The sequence below is a fragment of the Hydra vulgaris genome, chromosome 09 (assembly GCF_038396675.1).
Source record: "Hydra vulgaris chromosome 09, alternate assembly HydraT2T_AEP".
In the NCBI taxonomy this organism is placed as follows: Eukaryota; Metazoa; Cnidaria; class Hydrozoa; order Anthoathecata; family Hydridae; genus Hydra; species Hydra vulgaris.
In genome coordinates this window covers 57,710,766-57,733,673 of record NC_088928.1, presented here as the reverse complement: position 1 = coordinate 57,733,673, position 22,908 = coordinate 57,710,766, and the positions used below count along the sequence as shown (strand labels likewise).

The 22,908-nt window shown below is 26.2% G+C and overlaps 1 protein-coding gene across 1 annotated transcript in view; it reads right to left on the bottom strand.

The window, feature by feature from the left end:
- Positions 1–22,908, bottom strand: part of LOC136084887 (exosome complex component RRP46-like) — a 42,689-nt gene that overhangs the window by 12,128 nt on the left and 7,653 nt on the right. The window contains exons 2-3 of the mRNA XM_065806152.1: positions 4,949–5,062; positions 4,546–4,667 (exon numbers count right to left, since the gene is read on the bottom strand). Coding sequence (XP_065662224.1) covers positions 4,546–4,667; positions 4,949–5,062 — 236 coding nt within the window. The remainder of the gene's footprint in view (positions 1–4,545; positions 4,668–4,948; positions 5,063–22,908) is intronic.

Here is a 22,908-nt window from a genome sequence, read left to right as displayed (position 1 = left end):
CTTTTTTATTCAATTAGAGTGTTAAATCTTTAAGAAACTTTGTTTGGCATTTAGAAATATACGAGTGAGCTTTTAATTCATCAATACACTTCACTACTAACTTTATATAAGTTTCAACAGTTTCAGTTTGTGTGACAAGTTTGGTCCTGTCAGTACCTTACCACTGATTAAAACTTAACTTGTCATCAAAATCAAGTTCTTCAAGCTCTTTAAGAAGAAATAGCTGTAAGACATCTGTTCCTGGGCAACTCAAACATCTATGAATCATTCATTCATTTTTTAAAATGTCACAAACCACCTAAAAAACAAGTTTATTTATTATAGTTTACTATTAAATTTTCTATTATAATCATTAAATAATTATAACAACAATTAAAATCATTATTACAATAATTAAAAGTAATATATCAAATTTAATTTCCGTATAAACTAATATCTTTTTTTAAGATTTCCTAACTTATAACATACATTAAATACATTTATAACTGAAAACAAACCTTTTCCATTAAATATTTATAAGTTATATCCCATTTTATTGCATATAAAAGAAGAACTGCATTTTGATGATAAACACATACACACACTGAGTAAGCACCTGAGGCTCCAACACTTACACAGCACTTAGGATACAGTCTGCAAAATTTAGAAATTCCGAGATTAATCCCTGATTTACAACTTTAAATTGACTGTACAATTGACTGTGCCATTCTCCTGTTTCATATAACGTGTTGTTCGAATGCATTCACACTAACTTCAAACTCTTAACTTTAATGGCTCAAAGTGTCTAGCTAACATTAAAGATATAGTAAATTTACCTAAAAAAAGGATATTTAAGATACGTGTTGTATACTTTTACAGATAGTATTCATATATTTGAAATCAAATTACCTTTTATTTTTTTTTTATGCACTTTATAAACATCACAACAATTGCTATTTTTCTTTTCAAATCTTTTTCCAAAGTAATGAAAATGGTGATTGCAAATACTGAATAGTTCTTCACAAGCACGCAACTCAGATCTTCATAAAATGTTTTAACGAGTATCAGTGTCTAGGTCATGTAGTAAAAAAATCTCTTTATTTCTAAAATATGAGGTTTTATGGCATTCTGACTTCAAAACTTTACCAATATCACATGAAATCATTTTGATAATGAATTAAAAAATGTTATACTTGCAAATTTAAAAAGGCACAAGTATTAATTACATTATTTATGCTTAATTGCTTTAGGATTAATTGCAACATTTTAATTAGATGAATATGTCTGAATTCAGTAATTAAATTTTGATCGTTGGAAAAGACAAGGAAACAAAAAGGAACAAAAAAAAAAACTACATTAAAAAAACTTTCATAACTTAAGAACCACTTAGATCTACTATACTATGACGAAAATTGAAAAAAATCAGAGAATTTAGGGTTGCATGGTCTGGTTGTTTTGACATGAAATTACTCTTAGGAAAAGAAATAAAAACTACACATTTAATTCAGGAGCAGATCCAAGATTTTTTGGTGTTAGAGTTAAGTAACTTCCAGGTAAGTTCTATACTCCAAACCTTTGAATGTTCATACTTATGTCATTTAAGGATGTTTTACAAAAAATTGTGCTGCAAAGAGCCTGGGGACAAAATTACTCTAAAAATTAGAAATCACCTGCCCAAACACTAGGAGATCAATTTTTTGAAATATGAATATCCTAAACTAGGTAGAAATTTCTTTAAGGTAACAAAATTTCATTGAAAAATAATGATATGTTTAGAAAATATACCTAATTAAAATTTACCACCCCCTTGTTTTGAGGGGGTTGTAAACTTTACATGGTTATAACTTTTGAATGCCAAATGATTTTTGGACGAAATTTTAAATAATATGTATAATTTTCAGTCATATTAAAGCAAGTAATTTTTCTGTTTGGAAAAATCAATTTTCCTCACATTTGGGCGGATGATTTCTACTTTTTAGGGTATTTTTGTTCCCAGGCTCTTTGCAGTGCAACTTTTTGCATAACATCCTTAAATGACATAAATAAGAAGATTCAAAGGTTTGGAGTATACAATTTACCTAGAAATTATTTAACTCAAACACCAAAAAATCGTGGATCCGCCCCTGCAATTATATATTCATTTTTAGTACAAAAGTAAAACATTTACAAAACTATGTATTTGGCTGAAATGACTTTTTTACACAATGTTCTTCAAACATACAATGATCTAATTTGAAATTTTAAGCTTAAACAATTTACAGCACACCTAAAATTTTTACTGGGGCAAGTGTCCATTATTTTAACATTTATAATTGATAATTAGGTATTTTTCGATTATAAAATGAGTTTTTTATTTATATATTCAAATTCCTCACCTAGAGATTAACTAAGTCACTTATTTTTAGAATTCACACGTTTAAAAACTTGGTTTTATAAGTAGAAATTTAAAAAAATTTAAAAATGTCAGAAAATGACCAGAACAAGAATAGTAACCAAAATTAAAACAACCATTACTCACCGTTGGGAGTTAGGCCTTAAAATTTTGGGATTTATCTTATTTTATAATTTACAAACTGGTAAAAATATAAAGAAAATCCAAGGATATGGGGTTGCATGGCTTGGTTGTTATGACATGGAATTACTCATCAGTGAATTGATGGTTCACTTGCATTCTCTGATCCAGATACTTGTTTATCTGAAAAGCATAACATAATCAAAGCCCTTGATGTTGCAGGATCAGAACTTACCTCAAAACTAATCATGTTAGATTTCACAAAAGTTTAAGAAAAGTCCTTGACTAGCTTTATCACTTCATCATCTCGTTGCTTTATTAAAATTCTTGGCATTTTGGATTTTCTATCTGAATCTTTCTTTCTGAAAATAAAACTTTCTTTCTATCTGAAAATAAAACTATCTTTCTGAAAATAAAACAAACAATTTGGATTTACTTATAATAAATGACAAAACTAAAAGTTTAGATATAAATATGAAAACTCATTTAAGCAAAACAAAGCAAGGTCATCTTATATTAATGTGGTATTACGATATTAATAAATATGTTAGAGCTTTTGATAATACAAAATATAATTATTCAAAAAGAGACTAACTAAAAAACTATTTAAGAGGAGATTATAATTCCTTAAACAGATTCATTGAAGATAAAAAGTGGAGTAGCTTGTTTTTAGAATGTGAGATTACCAAATATTTTAAAGTCTTCTCTAGAATATACAATGATGGTTATTTAAAATTTATTAAAAAAGAATAGTAGCAGGGCATATTCATGAACCATGGTTTTATAGCAAAGTCAAACAATTGGTAAAAGAAAAAAACTAAAAATGGCAAAAATATATAGCCAGTGGCAAAAAAAAATGAGAATCTCCATGATTATAAAAATTTACAAAAACTTACATCAAACAAATTAAAAGAGCAGTGATGAAAAAAAAAATAGCACCCGATTGTAAAAATAATCCAAAATCATTCTATTCTAATGGAAAGTTTGATTAAAGATCTTAATATTTTATCAAAAAGCTGAATATTTTACTTAAAGAAAAAATAGAAAAAATTAAGAAATTACAGCTATAATTAAAATATACAGTTATACTATACTAGTATAGAAAAAATTAAGAAATTACAGCTATAAATTAAGAAATTACAGCTATGAAGACCGGCTGAAAAGATTAGGAATTATGCCTTTAGAAACATGAAGGGGTGACCTAATCTACCAATATAATCCACAAGAGATTCGAAACTATTGCATAATACTTTTAAATATCAATGAACTGCATTTAAGAAATCAGCACTCCATCACTAAGCAGATCATAAAAATGTGTTAACCACTTTTTTTACCAACAGAATTGTAAACAATTGGAATAAACTAAATTCACAAACAGTAACTCAAGAAACTATAAATAAATTTAAAATAAAGATAGACAATGATTATTTTAGAAACAATTGATTAGAAAAATATTATGCAGCTTAACACTGCATTCCATTTTTTTTTTTATTTTATGAAACCATAGCTATAACCTTGTATTTTTTTATTAATCTTAATTTTGACTAATTTTTGACTGTTTTAGAAGCTACTTCTTGTGTTTTTCTAGTTAGCATTAAAATAATGTTAAAAAAATATTTACAATTCACTATTCTTTATTACAAAATATTTAAATTGATTATATAATTTCAGATATAACAAAATATCATAAAATGCTTATAAAAATGACATTGAGGAAATCAGGATTTTCAAACATCATGTGGCACCCCAAAGAATGACAATAAAACTACACAATGTTTCCTTAAAATAAGGAACAAGATAGGAGGGTAAAACTTTAAATTTCTCAAATTTCATTTTTAAGGACCACCCTAATATATATAAATGCACAGTAAAACATATCTTTCTTTTTTTTTTTTAAACATAAGAATTAATTTTTAAACAACTTTTTCTCAAAAATGAATAAAAAATTAATTATCTTCTTTAGATTCTATTTTATAACTATATAATATATACATATACATATATAAACACATACAATTGTAGTTTTTAATTCAAAACAAAGTTTAAAAAGATACAGAACCAGAATCATGTACAATTTGAAGAACAACTTGAATTGCAGAACGTGGGTGTAAACTTGCAATTATTGCTTGTTCACATGTTTTAGCAATTATCTTCTCCATAACCTTTTCTTTAACAGCTATTACAAGACTTCAATATATTTTCTTTTGCAAAAAAACTACTTATATTTTTTATGACATTATATAAAAAATTAAACACTTGATAAAATAAATACATTTACACAACAACATATTTCTTTTAATTATTTAATGAATTATTTATTCACTGTATTTAGGTAAGTTAGGTAAAAGATTGTATATACTCTATGTTTTAAGACAAATAAAGTATTTCATTCATATTATATATCCATTCATATCAAATAAACTAATTAAAATTGTATTCAATAATTGGATTAAATACCTGACATTCCAATTTTTGGCTTTAAAATACATATAATAGTTGCTCTGTCAGTAATTTCTTTATTCATTTTAACTTCAACTGGACCATAAACAGCGCTTATAACTTTGGTTTGCCCTAAAAATAATTTTGATTATTAATAATAGAAATTATTTTTTTAATAAATTTAATAATCTATTAATAATTATGTGTATATATAATCTATTAATAATTATGTGTATATTTAATCTATTAATAATTATGTGTATATTTAATCTATTAATAATTATGTGTATATCTATTCTATTAATTATTAGGTGTATATCTAATCCATTAATAAACTAGATCTAATCTATTAATAAATCAATTCGATAGAGATAAAAAAAAGTCAGTGATTAAGATTTAAAAAATCGAAAAAATGGAAAATAAAACCAAAATATCAATAAATAATAAGTAATAAACATGAAACATAGGAAATGTAAAATATAACAAACATAAACATCCTTAAACTTCTGATTGATAAAGAGCATAGATTAAAAGACAGCATTTTTATATATGTTCGCATACAACACAGACACACAGCTTGATTGAACACTTGATTTAATAGCCTAATAATAGTGAGGAAAACTTATTTATTTAGTTTAAGTGTTATAAAAAAAAAAGGGATGCAGAGTCCCAATATGAGTGCAGTTTTTAAATCTCTGATGTCCAGGAGCTTTAAAAATGTTGATTTTAAATTTAAACTTTGAAAATGTTGAAAAATAGATTTTTTTAAATTGAATTGAGTTTGAGAATTAATGGAAATGAGGTTTGGCTTATATAAAAACTAATTAATTTTCTTGTTTAAATTACTATTTAATTAATATTCATACCTTATTTTTATTATTAAGCTATGCTTGAATAAACTTACATCTAAATCCAGCCTCTGCTGCCACCTTAATCAAAATTCCTTCTGTGGCGATTAAATTTTATGCCTTAGTGGAAAAGGAGTGGACATTTTTGAGGAGTCAACAAAAATGTTGTCAGGTACTAATTTTTGCATCAGTTTGTGCAGTTTATTTGTGACAACAATAATTAAAGCTTTGGAAACAACCTCCAGCATCACCAGCGCTCAGGAGTTATAAAATGCTATGAAAATGCTAAATACGTTGTTATGTCTCAAATGGACAACCTTGAACCTCCTAATAATGTGTTGGCTCCTGCAAATTAAATTTTATCTACCAGCAAATGCAATAGAAAAGCAATTTACCAGCAATTGAAAAAACAGAATATTATTCAGTTGTCACTAATACTAAACCCAAAATACAAGTGGTATTTTTTTCCACTATCAAGTTGCTTTGCAAAATCTTGGACACTTTGTTTTGTCCCAAAAGGGACAATTTTGAACCTCTTAAAGATGAATTGGCTCCTGCAACTCATATTCTATCTGATGACAATGAAAGAAATCCATCTTATTTGCACCTAATGTCAAAAATTATTGTACAAGTCTCAAACTCAAACAAGACCAAATGCCTTCTTCCATAATGATAAAAGAAGTGTTTAACAATTTTTTGAATTGTCTAATGGCTTCTCAATGCTTTGGACAAAGTTTTGAAAATATTATGCAAACCTCAGAATTAGGGTCAGCATTCAGCAATGCCGACCTAGAAGAGTTTGAGGTCAGCAAAAAATCGTCGACCTTGTTTCTATGTTTCATGGTCAAACCTTTGTTTTACATTTTTTCTGCCGACCTGTTGCTGATCTTACACAGATTGAGGTTAGCAAATTATTGCTGACTTTATTTTTCCTAATTCCGAGAGCTGATTATAGAAAAAATGTAAATACCAAATTCAAGTTAGCATTTACAAAGGTTGAAACAATATCTCACACTATCCACAGGTGTTGAAAAACTGTTTTCTTCAACTGCAGATAATTTCTAAAACAAAAGAAACAGACACCTTCCATAAAAATTCTTCTTTTTTGTTCAAAAAATCTTTCATTTCTTGGATTAATTATTTTCATTAACTTAATGTTTGATTAAATTAGATATAACTTGAAATATATATATATATATATATATATATATATATATATATATATATATATATATATATATATATATATATATGTATATATATATGTGTGTGTGTGTGTGTGTGTGTGTGTGTGTGTGTGTGTGTGTGTGTGTGTGAGTGTGTGTGTATATATACATATATATATATGTAATTGATTTTTAGTTCTTTTTAAATTTAGAAGTGCCAATCATTATCCAATTATTTTTTGACTATAGTGACTATTGGTCTTGTCGAGATTTATTCAAACACTGCTGCAAAACTTATTCAATATAAAACTTTACCTACCTAAAATTTTTACTGGTGTGAAAAATTTTATTTTTGATGATGTTTTTTGTAACTTTAAAATTCAGGCTTGAAAAATTTTTGGGAAGCTGAATAAGTGCGAGTTTTATAAGAACGAACTGGCATAAGTGCAAAGCATTACAAAAACTGGCATTAGTGCGAACTGGCATAAGTGCCCTAAAAGAATTTTCAAACATTTGCATAAGTGCAACCTGGCATAAGTACAAAACCCCAATTTGGACTAATGTTAATATTTGCAATTTTATTCAGCGCATTTATGCCAATTTGCACTTATGCCAGTAAGCACTTATTTCAATTTGCACTTCTGTCAATGTTTTCAAATTTATTCAATGCACTTATACTAGTTTGCATATATGCCAATTTGCACTAATGCCAGTTTTTGCAACTGCTTCGCACTTATGCAAGTTTACATTTACGCACTTACACAGTTCGCACTTACACCATTTGCACTTATACCAGTTTGGACTTATGAAATTCCCATTTATTTAGTCGTCCCAAAATTTTCTGTAACTTTTTTATCACAAGTGTGAAAAGTGTTATGCAAAAATCTCAGGCATGAAAAGTTTTTATACCTGTATAATACACATTTAAAAGGAACTTTTGCAGCAGTGTTTAAAACTACTTACAAGGAATATCGTTTACATAAAAATATAAAAAAAGGGGAAATAAAAGTCATTTAGGTAACAAAATTTAGTAATGGCCTCACTTTATTAAAATTAAAAATCAAATTAGTTAAATTCAAGTATTCACTATAATTTCATTATTTATTTGTATACATAACGTAACTTAACACAGCTTTGATATTGATATTTACATTGTTAAAAGTTAAATTGCATCACTTGTGTATTTTAAAGTACCGCATTGTAATTAAATTTAATTTTAAACCATTTAAACCGATAATAACAAACATACTGATGAAATTTCCTTAAAGCTTATTTTTAAACAAACTTATACTCAATCCTTTGTTCACCTTCCTTTGAAACTAAACTACATTCCTTTAAAACTAAAACACATTCCTTTGAAACTAAATTTTACATTCTAGTTATTTTACATTCTTTCAAAACTAAACTTAACTTTTTAATTATTAAAATTATATTTAATTTTAAAGACTTTTAAATGAAAAACAATTTATATAAAATAATCAGTTTTTTTAACAAAAAAAAATGCACATTTGCAATTACAAAAATAAACATATTAGCAATTTTTAATCTTTTAAGCACAAATAAATATGTAAACAACAACTTAAATTATATTTTTTAATAAAAAATTTAATTAGCTAAAAGTTAGTTATAAATCTAGGTACACTTTATGGGAATATTAATTTGTTTTGTTGTTCTTCCTAATTACTGTGCTACACTATATATATATATATATATATATATATATATATATATATATATATATATATATATATATATATATATATATATATATATATATATATATATATATACATATATATATATATATATATATATATATATATATATATATATATATATATATATGTAGATATATATATATATGTATATATATATATATAATATATAAATATATATATATACATGTATATATATATATGTATATATATACATGTGTATATATATATATATGTATATATATATATATATATATATGTATATATATATATATACATGTGTATATATATATATATACATGTATATATATACATGTACATATATATATATACATGTGTATATATATATATATACATGTATATATATATATACATGTGTATATATATATACTGTGCTACACTATATATATATATATATATATATATATATATATATATATATATATATATATATATATATATATATATATATATATATATATATATATATATATATATATATATATATATAGTGTAGCACAGTATATATATATATATATACTGTGCTACACTATATATATATATATATATATATATATATATATATATATATATATATATATATATATATATATATATATATATATATATATATATTATATATATATATATATGTATATATATATATATATATATATAATATATAAATATATATATATATATACATACATGTATATATATATACATGTATATATATATATATATGTATATATATATATACATGTATATATATATATATATACATATATATATATATATATATATATATATATACATGTATATATATATATATATATATTTATATATATACATGTATATATATATATATATATATATATATATATATATATATATATATATATATATATATATATATAAATAGGCCTCAGCGGTAAGCAACAGCTTTAGCTCTTGTTCTTGCTCACACTCCCCTAAAATGGTTATTATTATATAATATATATATTCTTTGCAATAAATTAACTAGACTTTTCAATAATTTAAATAAAATTTGTTCATTTATTAAACAACCATTAGAAGTAATTTGTAAAAGCGTTTTGCGTAACTTATCAAAAGAGAAAACAATAAGTTTTAAAGTAATTTATTTCAAAAGCAATTAAAAACATAGCAAAAAGCAATATTTGCTTTGAGTTTGAGTTTTTGGAATTTTATTTTAAAGCTTTAATCTTTTTTTTTTGTAAGAAATTGTTTTCTTTTTTCTTTAGTGTTTTTAACTGTTCCTAGTTTAAGTTTTGCTTAGCATTTCTTCATTAAGCGCATTTCTCAAATGCTTAAATCGCAAAAACATCTAAACAGTATGGTCAATAGGGTGTCAAAAAAAAAAAAAAAAAAAAAAAAGACTATACCCTCAAGTGTTTGGGATTCGGCCTGTAGAAAAAGAAAATACCCATATGTTATGGTTCATTTAGTCGATAACTGCTATAGGTATATTTTGAAAGTTTGAGTATAACAATTTTTTCCGTGTTTTTGTTACTTTCGCTTTTGTAATAATTGTCATGAAAAAAGCATTGTTGTTAAAATCATACAGATTATTAGATAGCTTAAGAATGTTTATAAATTTTTCTAATAGATTTACTTGTTAAATAATTGTAACTAGTGCAGAAATATTCACAATATCAATTTTTATTTGTTTTTAACGTGGAATTTTCAAAAACGAAAATAAAGCAATGAGCAAAGAAAAAATACAATTGCTCTATTAGTCTAAGAAAAACTGTTTACCTTCTTAATTATCCTATAAACAAATTGCCAACAAACCAACTGCCTTCTGTGGGAAATGTGTTAAGATATTACGTGTCCACAAAAACAACTTGGATTTGAACTTGTGTGTTTTAAAGGAGTTTATTTTGGGATCAATTGTGTTATTGCCGAGGTTATTTATGTATGGATCAAAGCAGGTTTTGGAGATATTCAGAAAGAAGCTCAAGTAAGGTAATAAGTAACCTTTAAAATAATGAATATTTTTTCATTTGGTACTTGTTTTTTGTTAGCTTACCTGTAATTGCACTAAAAATACACTAAAATGCTAAAAATGAAATCACTAGAGTTTAAAAATAAAACAAAACATAACATTCTAGTAGAAGAAATTAAATTTGAGTTAAGTAATATTTTTAATATTTCAAAAATGGATTTTGAGTAGAAAATCAGAGCATCTGATAATGATCAAGAAGTAGTTGAAAATGATCTAGAATTTTTTAAAGACCAAATGAAGGAAAGGAAAATGTTCATTGAAGAAAAAGATGATGCAGCTTAAATTGTTAAAACTGAAAAGAAAGCAAATAACTGATTTACTAAAAGGTAAAAGACTAGTTTTACATTTTGACACTAAACTAGTTAAAGAAATTTCAGAAGACCTTCAAATATTTGTTGCTTATCACAGATTAACTGTGAGTGTTAGTTCTCCTGATGCTCCAGATTGCAACGATATATTGCTTTGGGATTGTCCAATTAAAAAATGGTACTGGAGCATTCCAGGCAATTGAACTAATAAAATTATTAGAATATTACAAGTGTGTTAATCAACTGCTTGCTTGCTGCTGCGATACAACTAGTAGTAACATGGGGAAATATGCTTGAGCAATTCAATTGCTGAGCGTAAAACTTAACCTCCCTTTAATATGGCTGTTACGCAGGCATCACATATATGAGCTGCATATGCCTCACTTCATGGAAGTACTCACAGGAAAGACAAAAGGTCCCCATAGAGCATTATATTTAAAGTTAAAAAAAAAAGAGGAACAAAGTTTGTAGAGAAGTGAACACTCTAAATAGTATTGTAAAAATGAGTTGGGATAACCTAGAAGTTGATTCAGTGTTGTACACTCTTGCAAAAGATACCCTTACTTTCTGTTTAAAAGCTATGCTCAAAAATACTTTTGCAAGAGGTGATTATAAAAACCTTTACCAGCTTGTTGCTTTTTATCTTGGTGGAAATGTAACTAATTTTAAATTCCATCAACCTTTGCTTATCATGAGGCACATTTTATGGCAGATGGACTAATTTTAAATTCCATTAACCTTTGCTTGTCATGAGGCACATTTTATGACAAGTTTTTTTACCACCATTCTTTATGAACCATGGTTTTTAAAAAGCTCTCAGTCTAGCAAAGCACCCAAGAATGACCTTGATGCTTTCAGGGTAAGTCTTAAAATTCAAGAGCAATACGATGACCAGTTAGGACAGTCTTTAAAAAAAGAGTATAAAATGACATTCTTGGTACTTATCTCCACAGCTTGTTGCGTTACCAATCGGAGATCGTGACATTGAAGACAATGAAAAAATAAAAATGATTAATAATCTACTTAAATTTCCTATGCCTACATCCCATATTGGGTATCCTCAAATTATTCCAGTTCTTGATTCCTAAACAACATTATCTCTTCTGGTTCGTCCAGAGTCTTGATATCTTTTTAAAATTATTGGAGTTTCAAAAAGCAAAGTTGAACAATGGGATTACGGTGGAGTAAAATCTTGGAATAATACTGAAAGTTTTTGTAAATTCTGTTTATTTGTAAAATATCTCTCTACTACTTATGATTGTGCAGAAAGAAACATCAAGTTTATACAAGACTTTGTGAAGGCATCTACAAATGATTATCAAAGGCAAAAGATAATGCTTGTTGCAAAAGATCATAAAAAAAAATTACAAGCCAAAATGCCAAAAGATCAACTCACAAAGCATATACTTCATAACTATTTTCCTATGCGTTTACTTTAATAAAAAAAAGGTTTTTAACTTTGTGATTCATTTTTTCTTGCTCTAAAGGTTGTTTATTTCATTATTTAATTCTGCAAAATAAATTTGTAAGTTATATTTATTGAAGGAGAATTATCTCAGTAATATGTGGATAAAACCATAAAAAAATATAAATCTCTCGGAATTTATAATTACACATCTAGCAAAGTTGCTAACTTTAGATCAAAATTTTTTATATATTCTATCTTTATAGACCAAATTACACAGTTTGGAGGGTATAGTCTCTTGATTTTCAAATTTTCATCAATTTTTGGGACACCCTAATGGTCAAGTTGTAAACAAACAAAAAATCATTTCCATGGTCAGCAATAGCATTAATTTGCATGCCATTCCTGTCTAAGACTGATATATATATATATATATATATATATATATATATATATATATATATATATATATATATATATATATATATATATATATATATATATATATATATATATATACATATCATGGCAGCCCTTATTTTAAATAAAAAATGCTTAGCCTAATGCAATAGCCTAATGTGAATTTGATGTCATAAAATTCTCTTTTTTTTTTTTTTTTTTAAGATTTTAACTTTTTTTATATCACTGCAATAATATTAATTATCGCAAAATGAGTTAAATGTTATTTAACTTCTTTTTTATTATTACTATAAGGGAATATTTCTTTTCTTTTTATTTTTTTAATATTAAATAATTAAATTTAATATTCCATTTTTAAAAATGTTTGATATTAACAAATGTCTTTCTTTTCTCGACATTTGCATAAATGAATTAAAATATGTTAAATTTTTGAATTTTAAATGATTATTTCTTAAATTTCTAATTGCGGCTTAATTGAAATGATTGTTTATTTTAAAAAAATTAGGAAGTAACAAATAAAAAAATTATGTTAATTTATTTACATTATTTATTAAAAGTTTATTATTTTATTAACATTTTGTTGTAAAAGCAAAGATTATTTTTTCAAACATCATTTATTAAAATTATACCGCTGTATATATCGTTTATTAAAATCTAATCGCTGCGATTTAACTTGCATTATAAAAAAAACTTACTTTAACTTACGTTTTGTGCAAATTTTTGATGCAGCTATACTTATTTAAAATTTAATTTTGAGTAAAAAAAATGTTTAGGAAGGAAAACCGAAAAAACAATTGCAATATAAAAGAGCTAGATTATTTAAAACAAATAAATTTTAAATATTGAACAATATTTAGTAATATTTTTAGATAAATTTGACAGTTAAGCTAAACCCAAGCATTAACTTTAATTTTAATAAACTTAAATATATTTTTTAAATCATAAATTATATATTTTTTTTATCAGAATAAAATTATGTAGTTTTAATAAATTAGTTTTAAATTAAACTATATATATATTTTATCAGAATTAAATGTTATTATGATCTTTGCTTCAAGCTTAAAGTATTAATCATTTCGTTAATCAAACAAAAAAATCAATCATTACAATAACTTAAAAGCAAAATAAAAATAAACTTTTAATTTTATATGCTTTTTTTTTATTTGTAAATAGCGCTTATATCTAACATAAATGCCATTCAAACTTTTGTAACTAACATTTTCACATAAACGTCATTAAAAAGTTAATGTGACTTTTTTTCAAATTAGTTCCTTTTATCTTACTGCTTATAAAATAATTTAAAAGCTAAAAAATAATAAAAAATCGCTTAATCAAATCGCTTACTGCTTACGTAAAATTGCTTAAGTCATATATAAATCGCTCGACGTGTAATGATATGACTTATACGTTGTTGCTGAGGTCTGAAGCACTAAAGAACTCTTTGATAAGACGTTGAGAGTGTCCTCAAGCCAATAAACGTTTTTTCAAGTTATTAATTAATTTAAAAAAATAAATATATATATATATATATATATATATATATATATATATATATATATATATATATATATATATATAATAGAAATATAGGCTTGCTATCAAAGAACTATATATTTTCTTCTTTATTAAGTTATCATTGTGAGTTATATTAGTATAATGCATTCACTTTAATAAAATTTACGAGATTATTAAAAAAATAAATAAAGAGAAATTAAGAAGAGCAGTCAAATTTTAACTTTTTTAAAGGTTATTTAAGGACTTTTAAGGAGGTTGTTTTTTTTTTAAGGATATTTAAGGTTTTTAAGGAGGAGTGGGAACCCTGAATCTACACACCCCATGGTTTTATTGTAAAAGGCAACAACAATTGGTTTCATACCACATTTCTCACTGTGCCTGCTGCTGTGGTCTGATGAGTATATACAGTTGAGGAGAAATATAATAACTGTCAACATTTATGTGTTGACTTTGATGAAGAAACTTAGGCGCAAAAACGAAAAACTAAACTATAAGTTATACCATAAGCAATGGCTTCCACATCTGGGTCTTTTCCTTCCTTATAAACTTTAAATTGACATAAATAACCATTGGTGCTGTCTGAAACACAACATAATTCAATCCTAAACTAAGAATGGCATTTTGTTTGGCATATATTGACACAGATGTGGTGCCTTTTAGTAAGTGAAAATTATAAGATTTAACAGGGGTTGTTAGCTAGGGCTAGAAAAAAATTTATAATACTTAATATATTATAATTTTATGCTTACATTTACTATTTATTAAATACTGGCCTACATTTATATATTTTCAAACTCTAATTTATTTCCAACAAGATTGCAAGCAACCACTGTTAAGTTAAAATTAAAACAGAGAATAAGTTAAAACAGAGTTACATTAAAACAGAGAATAAGTTAAAATACTAAGAAAAATTGAAGACTTGAAAAGTTGTAATTTGTATAAAAAGGAAAACATGAAGATGAGTAAGATTTTTTTGATGTTTAAAGAGAAAAACTGGATTAATAAAAGGTTTTTATAGCATGAAAGGACAGATATTGTAAAAGGATGCACCTTGCAGAATAAAAAGCCATGCAAGAATGAGTTTTAGTTTATCGTTATAGAGATGGTAGTTTGTTTGAGCATTGACCATGATTGTAATTTTAGAAAAAAGAAACAAATACAACCTTACAACAATGGGAGAGTGGCTCAAGCTTGGCAGATAAAGCAGGTCTAATTACATTTACAATGTGATTTTAGACTTTGTCTGAGAGTAAGAGGGTTGTTATTCCTCAATATAGAAATGCCAACAATATTGCAATTTTTTTTGCAGTAAATAAATGAGTTTTATTGTTTTACAAAAATTTTGGATTTTAAGCCCAGAATTTAAATCCATAATCCACCGCAAGCCTTACGTTGTTACAGAAGAGAGATCAAATTGAAAATCGACTGCTTGTTCTAAGCAACTAAAAAGTGAAGATTTTTTGTCAAGACAAGAGTATAAAGTTGAGTCGCCAGCAAATAGAGCTACTTTAGATTTCATAAAGATCGTTATTGTAGATAAGAAATAATACAGGAACAAAGACAGAATTTTGTGGTACCCTTAAAGTTACTAGAAATAAAGAAGATTGTAGGCCTTCAGAATAACTTTAACGCTGCTGTTAGAAATAAATAATTTAATAACCTCAAAACCTTTATATAAAGAAACTAATAACAAAGTGAAGACTAATCGTAAAATAGTTGGAGAGGTCAAAGTGTTTTCTAGAATTTTGAAAAATTGGAACCACTTATTTAGCACTTTTTAAAAATCTAGCAGAAATTGAAGAGAGTTCTGGAGAACACTTTTTTAAGACTATGATGGAAATCTTGTCTGTAGCACAAACTGAAGAAGAATTTAATTGAAAATTAACTTTGACATTGGAAGTCAGAGTGATTTCGATGTTAAATGGGTTAATCTGTTTAACGATCAGGAAGAGTATAACCATTATATCCGAGAGTCAAGTTAGAGTAAGATTTCTTTACAAATAACTCTGTTTTATTCTGGGGATAAGTAAAAAGATCAGCCCCATGAATTAGCAATTAAATGTTAGACTTACTTTAGTTAATGACACTGTTAAAGATTAGCCAAAAATCTCTAGAACCTAACATCTGAGATAAAATACAAGATTTAGTAAACTCAGAGTAACAGAGTTTAACATCAGCCAGGACTTTTTTACATTGGCAATAATAAAAGGACATTTGTTCTTAAAAGAGATGTTCTTGTAAAAAAGATGAAAAAAAATGAATAATGTTTAATGAAGCAACTGCTCAAGTTGATGGTGCAAAAATGTGGAATGAGGGTTAAAATTGAAAAAAAAGTAATAAAAGCTTCCAAACTTTTATTACAGAAAAAATAAAAAGCTTTCAAGGTGCACTCTATGCATACATATTCTGGATATAAACATATATGTTTGCTATTTATTTTGATGCTGGCATACAATATCCTTTTATAGTTATATAAACTTTAGTATTTATATGGTGTAGTATTAGCCAAAAGAGAAGATGATCAGATGGATGTGTGGTGTGACTAGCAAGACAAGAAAAGGAGGCATAATCTTAGATGGATTACAAAAAATGTTGTATATATAAACGTTTATTAGAAAAGATTAAAGTAATTTAGGTATCAGCATGTATAGAGGTAGCAGTTCAGTAGAAAATGATAGTGGTAAAAGTAAGAAAATTTGAAGAGAGTGCCTTACATATTGTATGAATGAGCTTTAGTTAAGAAAAAAAATGCTCTAGATTGTTTATATTAGAAAAATAGCATAAAAGAGGAAGTCTAAAGCCTGATGATGGTGATGATGATGATGATGATGATGATGATGATGATGATGATGATGATGATGATGATGATGATGATGATGATTATCATGATGATTATCATTATTATCATCATCATCAGATGATGACAATGATTATCATTATCTGATGATGGTAATTATGATCATGTTGATCATAATATTTATATATGCATATATATACAAAATATAACGTAAATTTTGAAGTTGAAAAAATATACTTTAAAATGTATAAATGTTTTTACAGCCCCAGTCACAAACCCCGCCCCGGTCCCAACTATATTTTATTAAATATGGCCCCGGTCAATTACTAGTGCCCTTCCTTTGTAGCCACCCATACTCTTATCTATAGAAATGCTTCTTTGTAGATAATAATGTAGAAATTTGTTGTTAAAATATTCAACTAAAAACTTAATTTTATAAATCTTATTGAGTGGTTGTTGATTTGGCACATGGATGTCTATAAAATAAAGAAACTTAAATAAAATTTGGAACTGTTAACGATTCAAGTGGGTAACAAACCAGGAAGTAGATGCAAAAAGATGACTTATATCCCAGTACAGTTGAAGGTTAGCTTTTTTGATGAGAACCACGTTGATACAACTCAATGGAATACTCTTATCTCTAAAAAGATGATTTTTCCCTGTTTTATCCATCCATGACCTCTTGATGTTGGATGGGACCTTAAATGATGAAGATTGATATATATATCAGCATAATTATTAGTAAAAGTAACAATATTTTGCAAAAAATTAGGTGTAAAAATTAAGTCAAGATAGTCAATAGGCTTAGACTCTGGTGAAATTGAGTGTTTGGGTTCTTATTCACCAGTAAAGCAAACAACATCAGGATCACAGTCATCTCCTAGAACAAAGATTCATTCATGCTGGTACTAAATTCTTTGCTGGTACAACTTTGGTCACCTATAAAACTTTCTTCACTATCACTTATTTTTAATACCAACCATAGATAAACAATATACCAAAAGATGTGCTCAACTCAATACTACCATTTTTAATGTACAAACAGAGGTATTTTAGTGGCTCTTCACGCTCTGATGGTAAAGCTACGATCATAGCTTGTCACGCTGTAAGGGGAAAAAAACTGTAAAAAAACAACAACAACAAAGCACTAAAGAGCTTCAGTATTTTTTGACTGCTATTCAAACTTTATATATTTAATTAAAAACTTTTTAAAGATAAATTATACTTTTTAATGCACAATATTTAGTTATACAGTTGCTTTTTTAACTTAGTATCTAAAATAAAACTTAACCAAAGTGAAAACAATAGATACATGCTTATTTAAAACTTAAACTTATTTAAAACAGCAAAAAACAATTTTTGTTTAAATTTGAATTAAATGTGGTATCTGGAAACTACCTGGTAATAATAATATCAGTTTTGAAAAAAAATATTTTTTTAGTACATAAAAAATGTAATCAAAAATTTCAAAGATATTTAAAGTTGCCGGAATCAGAACCAGGGCAAAAAAAAAAAGGAACTAGAGCCATGGATTCAAAAAAAAAGGAGCTATTAGTTCAAAAAAACTAACGATATCAGGGCTCGAATTAAGCGTATCGCGATTACTTTTCGCACCTTCGCAATTAGTTTTTTCTTAAAATTTGTTTTTTTGTGATCTTTCTTTTTTTTGTGATTATTCTTATTTTATTTTAGAAGATTGATACTCTATTCGCGAATATTTAGTGTTCTTTTACAGTATAAAACTGCAGTGACTTCTGTAACAATAATTTTTTTTTTAAAGCAGAGCATAAAGTAAAAGAAAGAAAAATAAAAGATTTAGAAAATCAATTAGCAAAAATGTTCAAATGCGGGAAAAAGACCGATTGTTTAAGGAAGGAAAAATTTATAAAAAAACAAACGATTAAATACCTATTTGAATCAAGAAATAAAAGGTTTTGATTGAAAAAAGAAATAAAAGTTAATTGATTGATAAGTCACTTTCATAACTCGAATTCTCAAGAGCTTTATTCCGATTTAGCTCATTCATTATGAACAAATTTAATGATATTTTTATAAGTTTATTTTGCGAAGAATAGTGGAAGGCAATGTAGACTCTAAATAGTTATTAAAATAAAACTTTAAAGTTTGTTAGTACACTTGCTAATTTTAAATTAATAGCAATAAATGGATGCAAATAAGGACCACAGATGCAGATTATCTACAGTTAAAAGTGGGAAAAACATTTTAATTGCGAGTTAGAATACGATTTAAATGGAAATGAAGTTATAAGATTAAGATGCAGTTTATGTAAACAATTTGAAAAACGGATAAGTCAAACAAAATTGTTTTCCATGACCTGGATCAAACCAGGAACAATATCAATAAAAAAAGATTCACTGGCATTGCACTTAAGCAGTGCGCAACATAAAGAGGCCACGCGAATTCATCAACAAACAACATTAGGTTCAGTTTCATTATCTAACCATGTTATTCATAATACTCCAATCGGGCATGGTTTAGGTAAAATGGCCGTAAAAGATGCTGACTCGTTACGGAAAAAGTTTAATATTGCGTATTACTTGTCAAAACTTAAATCAAAAAAAGTATTAGATCGTAAAAGATTCTGTTATTTAGACACATTTTTTTCTTTCGCTTTATTTTATTGAATGAAAAAAGTGAACGCTAACTTTTATTAAAAAATACATTGAATGAAAAAGCAATAGATAGAAATATCATGGGAATTTAATAAGGTTACTTAGATAAGAAAACTTACTTAATAAGAATTTAATTATCATTTTTGTTTGTGATTGTGCGGGTTTTCGTGAAAATGTTTTAACATTTTATCACAATAATGTTTTCGTCATTTCTAATAGTTTTTTATAACTGTTTCAAATTTAGAGATTGTTTTGTTAGAGTTTTAAATAATTATTTTTACTGTTAAAAATTTATAGAAAATTAAATATTCTAGTTGTTTTAAACAGTTAAAAATATGTAAATAAAATAGAAAATGAAATAATTAAAAGAAGATTACATCAAGTTCATTGATTTTACAAAAAAACAGCCGTTAGATTTAATGCAATATAATAATAGTAATAATGTAAATTATAACTAAAGCTACTTTACAACTGCTGAACGTAAATGTTATGACATCTTATGCAAAAATGAGACTTATTATATGTTATTATAAATAAATAGTTAAAATAAATAATGCCTCCTCCCCTCCGGCAAGAGTGGAGGAGGGGTTATGAGCAACAAAAAAATCGCGATTAAATTTTTTTACGTTAATTCGAGCCCTGGATATGATACAAAACATTACTTAAAATGATATGATACAAAACATAAAACTTAAAAAACTATTTTTTAAAGTTTTACAAAGCAAGCCCCGTCATCCATCATATCCAATTTAAATGGGTGATTCACTGCTTGTGCATTTATTTCGATCTTCACCATGTTCCTGGTGTACCAGGGCTTGTAATGAAGCGAGCGCGATCGCGCTCTGCTCGTAAAATGCGCCCGTAAACGGTATTTTCAAACGCTCAGGGCGCGATAAACAACGCTCGTTCAGTTTATAACGAGCGTATAAAATAACGCTCGTCCAATAGTTCGGGATTATTTTTTTATTTTCATAAAATATTTAAAAAAGATTTTTTATAAAAGATATTCTATTATCAAAGCACTAATAAATATAATATAAAATATAAAAAGCACTACGTAGTTCTCTTTTGCACTAACGTAATGAATGAGCTGTTTAAAGTCGTTAATAGTCACTAATTTCAATTATGGAATGTGCATGTGGAAACACAATGTGAATACAAAAATGCGTAAATAAAATAAGAATAGAAAATTAGAAAACCACTATAAGAAAATTGAAACTGCAGGGCATTCTTAATCTTGTGAAAATATTAAGTAAGATTTATTTGATTTATTGTTTCTAATATTCCACACATCATTTATAATCAAAATAAATATTAATAATAGAGTAACTTTTAAAATTAGTTTTTGTTTATAGTATAGGTTTTTTTATTAACTATTATTTATTTTAACTCAAATTTAAAACGATTCTGTTGTTTAGAATGTTCGCAATCGCATTCGAAAAGGAAACAAAATAATGACGTCAACATTTATTAAATGAAAAGTTATTATTCTAATTTATTATTATTTCAAATTATTCTTGTGTTATTTTTTTAAGATAAAAAAAAACAAAATTTAAAAAAGAAATTTTAGAAAAAAAATAAATAATTAATTTGAATAAAAAATATCAAGAAATATAAAAACCATTAGTCGTTAATTAAGTTTACAGCGTAACATTTTAAAATACATATATCAAAACAACGAATCAAAACTAAGTCACTAAATTAGACTTCAATACAAAATCAATAAGAAGTTGCGTTTTTGTTTGATATTATTTTTTTATAACATAAATAGTTAAAAATAAAATCGCGATCTGACAATATACAAGAAGTTTGGAAGTATAAATATCTACTTCGTTGAAGTAGTTTCATAAGTGTGATACTAATTCAAACATTTTTTGACGAAAGAACTATGTAACAAATAAAAAAAGATATAAAAAAATAAAAAGCTTTTTATGAGCATCGACTTCAGCAATTTTCATGATCGGACTAGCCAACGTTATTTCGAGCGCACATAATCACGCTCAATGAAAACGTATTCTAATTTTACGAGCGCGATATAACACGCTTGATGATTTTCTTCATCACAAGCCCTGTGTACCCTGCTCAACTTGTTTCTCCACGCAGCAGCCTTGTTTCTCAAGGTTTGTGTTTCGGAGTTATGCAGTTGAGAGAGTGTTGTAACCACAACTAAAGTTCTCCAAGGCCACTCAAGCCTCCTCGACTAGCGGCCTTGAAAAGATGAATTCAATTTTTTTTTTTTTAAATTTACTCCTGCCGAAACCTGTATAATATAACACAATAATAGATATAACCTACACTCCAATACATGATATAAACACTTAATTTGCATATAGCAAGGTGCTATTCTAGGAAAAAAACTTTGGGCAGCGGTACTCCCTCTCCCAAAGAAGTTTAGCGGGCATTTTTTGCGGAAAAAATCATATTTGCCGTAAAAAAGGTTTAAAAAAAAAGTCCTCAATTTTTAATTTGGGCAGCACCCAAAAGCAGTTAACACTGTCGAAAATAGTCTAGAATATACCCTGATAGCTCTACATGTATATCATTCGTAAAATTCATATTTGATATTAAGATTTAAGATGTATCTAATTTTATTTATATATATATACATATATGCAGTGGCGGCTCGTCAATAGGGGCCATGGGGGCACCTAGCTGGGGCCATAGCCCCACCTAGATTTATTTAAAATAAAGTATTTGTTAATGTAAATATGTATTTATATATATGTAAATATGCAACTATTAGATAAACTATTTGCAGACAGGTTTTATAAAAATAAATAGTTTTAAGTTCTAATTTTAAATATTTTTATTTGCAATTTATTCAAAGTATTGTAGCGTTGTTTTAATTCATTGCCAATAACAGCTGGGCCGATTATTACTGGCCCTATTTAATTTGTTTGTAGTAATATAATTTTTGATGCGCGCGCAGAACTTATTGTGCTTTCAGATGGGATGAAAAAGCGCACCGCAGGGCGCTTTTTCATCCCATCTGAATTCAAAGAGTGAAGAATTTACTGCTGCAAAAAGTCAGAAGTTTGTTGACTCAATAAGGTACAGTAATATTAGGAAACTTTATAACATTAGATGTAAACATTTATTTGCAAAAATAATGTTGTAAACATCATACATTTGTTAATATTGCAAT